At 35.4% G+C, this 6,000-nt stretch overlaps 1 protein-coding gene across 1 annotated transcript in view; it reads right to left on the bottom strand.

Annotated features, from left to right (window-relative positions):
• LOC115958828 (protein BOBBER 1) overlaps nucleotides 1–2,811 on the bottom strand; it is a 4,869-nt gene extending 2,058 nt beyond the window's left edge. The window contains exons 1-3 of the mRNA XM_031077072.1: nucleotides 2,233–2,811; nucleotides 603–775; nucleotides 437–484 (exon numbers count right to left, since the gene is read on the bottom strand). Of these exons, the coding sequence (XP_030932932.1) occupies nucleotides 437–484; nucleotides 603–775; nucleotides 2,233–2,644 (633 nt within the window). The 5' untranslated portion in view covers nucleotides 2,645–2,811. The remainder of the gene's footprint in view (nucleotides 1–436; nucleotides 485–602; nucleotides 776–2,232) is intronic.
• Between the last annotated feature and the right edge of the window lie 3,189 nt (nucleotides 2,812–6,000).

Raw genomic sequence — 6,000 nt, 5'->3', positions numbered from 1 at the left:
CCTCTGTAAAATGGCAAATTTATTGGTACATATATAATGAGCAACTCAGAAACTTTATTGATGGATCTTGACAAAAAAACAGCTAGAACATCACACACCCAAACCGTGTACAGACACTCACACATGCACACATGCAAACGATTTACACATAATTGACAATTTTTTTTTATTGGTAAGTTACACATGCACCCAGTTGGTCTTGAACCCGCAGACTCAACCTCCACCTAGCTCTTACAAGGGAATGAAGTGCCAATTGAGCTAGATCACATTGGCAAATTGATGAGTATTGTACACACATACTTTGCATGAACTAGTCAGAAATTTCCTCTAATTTTTTGCATCCATGCATTTAATCAGCTTCTAATTTTTTTTGAGTATAAAAAAAACAAATGTAAAGTTCCATTAGTTCATGCAGGTATTCATATTATAACATACCTATGCTCCAGTAACAATCATCAGGCTTGACAGGCCGAAAAAGCTCCCCCTACAAGTAGTTTAAGTACATGAGCCAAGGCAAAAAAAAGTCCAATATTAGGAATAAAGAGACAATATGTTGTACACAAGTTTTAACACCTAAAAAACAAGCCTACAAGCAGTCTTACATCAATTATTGGAGGCTGGCCCTTGAGTCCAACTTTCAGATGGTTCTTTTTTATCTCGCATACAACAGACCTTGATTTAGTTCCAGTTGGCACTGGGACATTTAAAGTGACCTCTTCAAGGGTCTGTGTCCACGAATAGTTCTCCAGATCGAGGCCATTGCCTACATTTGGAACTGCACAGACATACGAAACCAAAAAAGGTTAAATGAACATATAGACATTTATTATGATTAAAAGATACAACAAATGTAGAAAAGATCACTCATTATAGATAGTCTGGAGTTTGGCATGAAAGCCACCATGATTTAAACAACCAATTTAACAGTTTTATATATATATTATATGTTTGGTAACCAATAAATCTCAAAGTTCTCCCCTTTTTAAAGCTGTGTGTGGAAAGTGATCTGAAGATGACAGGGTGCAGACTCAACATAGAAATATTAAAGGATTTATGCAATTTGGTCTTACAGCATAAATTGTGCTTATCTTGGAAGGGATATATAATCTAACAATATCAAGGTCAAACTTTCAACAGATACATCATAATTTCAATCACTTGGAAAGAATTCCAAAATTGAAACAATTCAGCCAAACTCCACACATTAGAAACAGTTATCATAATTTAGATTCCTATAACCTACATCTTCAAACAGCTACAAAACAAACCATAACACAACACCCCTCTTCAGTCTTCACATAATAACTTCAAAGATTAACTCCTCTCTTTTTTCCTTGCTCGCAAATTTCTCACAGGTCACAGCCAAGCAAACCACAAAATAAGTTGGACAAAATGTAGGTACAATTACTTAGGTATAGTACATAAGGTTCTCCATTTAAATAAACACATAATTGTATTGAACAATGAAACACAAACAGTGTTAAATTCAATGCTGCTATGTGTACTTATATTTGACCCAAATAAGTATATCACCAATACGGACAAAATACAAAACCTCAAAAAACAAAGACAAAAGAAATGAACTTTCCATACTTTCTTCTTCCTTTAGTTCCTTAGCAACCATACATACCACAGCACAACATTCCATCAATAAAACCATCATCATTAAGGAACCCCAAAGCACAAATCAATGTAATCAAAGGCGCCCGGAAGCAAAAGGCGCCTCCAAGCACAAGGCCCCTACATTGTGTGAGGAAGCAATATCCAAGTGGTTGCTAAAATATACAAAGATATATTTTGAAAAGCACACACATCCTCATCCCAATCATTATCAAAATTGTCCTTCACGCTAAAAATGACATCTTTTTGTAACTCTTTCATGGAAATGAATGAAATAATCTACAATGTAAACAATAGGAACAGAATCAAACACCACATTATATTTACAACAAACACAATTCTCAAATTCCCATCTTCTAAAAACATCCAAACAAATCACATACTCTAATAAACAGAGTTAAAGAACAAATTTTCCAAGCAACCAAACAAATCACATACATTTTACACACAAACATTCAAGAAAAAAAATCAGAGAACAGATTGAAATTCACTACTCTTTCTCACATACACAAAAAAAATCATCAATCAAACAAAATACAACAATAATAACTAGGGCAAAAATGAGAGAGAGAGAGAGAGAGAGAGAGAGATTATGAATGAACCATTGTGTACCTCTCTTAGAGTCACTCTTACTCTTCTCCTCAGTCTTCTCCACCACCTTAGAACTAGGATCCTCCTTCGCAACCACCTTAGGCTCCTCCTTCACAACCGCCTTCTTCTTCTTCTTATCTTCCTCCGCCGCCGCCGCCGCAGCAGCAGCCACCTCCGCAGCCTTCCTCTTCTTCCTCTTCTCCTTCGCGGCCTTCACCGCCGCGGCGATCTCCTTCTCCGCCGTATCTCTCTCGAGAAAATCGCTCTCTTCGCCGAGAAAGTCCAAGACTTTCTCCACAAAACCTAGCGGACTCGACGGGTCGAGGCTTGCACTAAACGACACCGTCTTCTTCTTCGTCGTCGTCGCCGACGGTGTCGAAGTCGAAGGCTTCGTCTCCTTTTGTTCTTCTTCGAAATCGGAGATTATTGCCATTGATCACAGAGAAAATGAGTGAGCTGGAAGTGAGTCAACTCGGTGTTCGGAATCGGCAAGGTTTTGAGTTTGCTTTAACAGAGGGGTTTTGGACTTGAGTCTCGGATTTTAGAAAGACTCAGATAAATACATGTCGTTTCGAAATCTTTAGAGAAAGTTCCAGAAACTTTATTTTGCTGAAACCCCCACCCCCCCCCCCCCCCCCCCCCCCTCGTACTTTTGAAATTTCAATTTCTTTCTATTCTTACTTGGTTAATGCAAGTTAACTTGGATAATTTCATTGAGAATATTTATTTATAGGTAACTTTTGATAAACAACATTCCATTTCATCTTTTTTTTTTTTTTTTTTTTTAAGAGAGTTTCAATTTATGACATTCGCTTCTGATGATAGTTTTTTATTATCAGACCAAGACACTAATCGATTTTTGGTATAGACGGAGATTGAACTCCAAATTTTTTATTCGACTAACAAAGACTCACACCTTCCATTTCATTAACAAGCGAACAAATAAATAGAATCTACAAACAACATGTCTCTCTCCCAAGCTTCCCACATAGCATATAGCAAGTAGTTTTATAAAAAAAATTAAAAAAAAAAAAAAAACATAAGTAAGGGAGTAATTATTATGAGAAATGTTATATCCACAATATTTTCATAACAAATTCACATATTGTTAATGGGTCTAATTTAAATCCAGTACTAAAATTATTTTTTTCTTATTAAGAATAGTCAATAACAACCTGTCATTTAAGATTTGTTGTAAAAGTGTTAGCATTTCTTAATTATTATACTTGAAAACAAGGGAATGGGGAGAAACAATTTTAGCTAGAGCATGAGCTACAACATCACATTCTTTTTTAACCCAACAAAAACAACAATTACCAAAATAAGTCTTGAGTTGCCAACGGGGACTTGGCTCAGCTGGGTATGGTTCGTTCGCTCTGCCTAACACGCTCAGGTTCAATTCCTGCTACCAGCAGGAGTCCGTTGGTGGGCATCACATCCCTAAGCGTGTGTGTTCTGCCCAGGGGTTTAATATAACCATAAACACCCTCATTTTATGCTTCTCAAAAAAAAAAAAAAAAAAGTCTTGAGTTCCACATTATTTGATAGCAAAAAGTCTTTGCACTCTACTGACAATTCTGGAAATCACCATTTAGTACATCAAATCAGAGTTTAGCATTTCCTTCAATCACAATATATTGGAATTTTTTTCTCATTAGCAAGTTCGATGGCCTGTACAATGATCTCGAAAGAGCTAAAAATTTTGGCAAGATTCATCTCATGAACATTGTTGTGAAGGACCTCATTTGTCAAATCCCATATGGATTCTAAGGTGTAGGCTATTTTAAGTGAGGAGTGTTCATTTGGATAGGGTTGCTATTGGGCTTTGTGGAGTCTAGTTATGTTTGATCTGGTTGATGACTTAACCTGATCCGAAGAATGTTGTGTGGTTTTTAATGAGATATTTTATGAGGTTTAGTCCATGGAGCGAAGGCTTGGGCTGACAGGCCTAATTTTTTGGCTCATTTTGTAGCCCATTGTGAATCATGTGCGCAGGATGTAGAAAACGTTGCTCTGGTGATTAGGGTTTGTCGTTATAGTTTTTGAGAGAGAAAAACTATACGATTGCACTTTGTATTTTTCCTTGATAATAGTGAAATTCCTAGAATTCCGTGGACGTAGGCAAATTGCCGAACCACGTAAATATTGTCTCATGCGTGTGATTGTTTTTTCTTTGGTGTGTGTTTTCTCTAATTTTTGTTTCTCACAGGTTGGGAATTTCGTGTTAATTCCCTACAATTGCCTAGTATGTGGTGTCAAGGTTTGGGGATTTAGGACAAATTTTATAATATCGTTAAGGCTATTGATTTGAAGGGTATCAGTTCTAAGATTCCAATTACAGCCAAATCTGCAGAGTTGTGGGCGCTAAGGGACGGCATTAGATTGTACATCTCCCTAAAATTTCCTGCTGTGATCTTTGAACTTGAAGCGAAACTTATTGTAGATCTGTTACAGAAGAAGAAAGGCCACCTGAATTGTATAGGTGCCTTAATTAGCAATTGTAAGATCAAATTGAGGGAAATTCAAGTGTTTCAAATTCAGCATTGTTACTGTGAGGCAAATAAGTGTGTTGATGCCCTTGCTAGATAGGGAGCTTTGCTCTCCCAAGATTTTGTGGTTTTATAAGAACCCCCCGTGGATGTGTCCTTGTTACTTAGTTTAGACTCTACTGGGGTGTCCTATGAGCGTTTTGTTCTTCTTTGTAATTCTGTTCCTTAGTTTTTAATGCAAGTTCTTTTTCTACCCAAAAAAAAAAAAAAAAAAAAAAATTCCAGCCAAACCATATAGCTCTAGCTATTTTGCAGTGGAAGAACAAATGTGAGACTGTTTCTGTGCTCTACTTGCAAAGAACACAATTAGTGTTAGCAATACCCGCTATTACGCGGTGCAGATTTTCCTTTGTAGACAACATATTAGCTTTGATTCTCTATAAGAGCATTTTTAACATTAGATAGGACCCATTTTACTGATAGGGTTTATAACCACTTTAGCTTTCTTGAATTTTTTTTTTTTTTTTTTAATTTTTATTTTTTTTTATTTTTTTATTTTTTTATTCCCATATTATGCCGATTCAACACATTACCTGTGCTCAAAGGTTGATCTTTGACACATTCTGTTCGCTGATTTGACAAAAAAGCAACCTTATGTACCTTAATCCACATTAACTTATCTTGCCTTGGCCTAATGGGGATTTGGATTCTTCTTATTGCTTCAATGGATTAAACATCAAATAGCTCCTCTAGTCTATTCTCACACCAGGATAGTTAATTTTATTGTGCACATTTTGATGACAATAATTAAATTGTTGATTATTTATATAGTTGCATAACTTTTAAATAGAGCACCAAATCTCTTATAATTTCACATAGTAGAATTTTTGTGTTTAGACAAGTTTTAGTCATAACTTATGTGAATTTTGTTCTTTTTAGTTAATAGTAACTTAGTAAGGGCGTGAATTGAACGATTTAAAATTTTATGGTTTAAATTAAAACTTCTAAAATTTATAGTTTAATTTGAAATCACCCCAAATTATGTAGTAATTATGTAATTTACACAACTCTTTAATAAAAAGTATCTATTTTACGTTACTATTTTTTTTTTCCACCACGTGTTAGTCATGCAAAAGAGTCTTGGTGTTATAGACTTATAGTTACAACACTTAAAAAAATAAAAATCAAGAAATCCAAACTATACTTCATAAAAAGGTATGATGGATCTTTCATTAAGAGCCGGTAAGAAATCATAATATCATGAAGAATGACACAAGAAATTGGTGTGGAACACCATCGA

Source organism: Quercus lobata, chromosome 9 (assembly GCF_001633185.2).
Source record: "Quercus lobata isolate SW786 chromosome 9, ValleyOak3.0 Primary Assembly, whole genome shotgun sequence".
In the NCBI taxonomy this organism is placed as follows: domain Eukaryota; kingdom Viridiplantae; phylum Streptophyta; class Magnoliopsida; order Fagales; family Fagaceae; genus Quercus; species Quercus lobata.
This window is presented reverse-complemented; position numbering and strand designations above follow the sequence as displayed.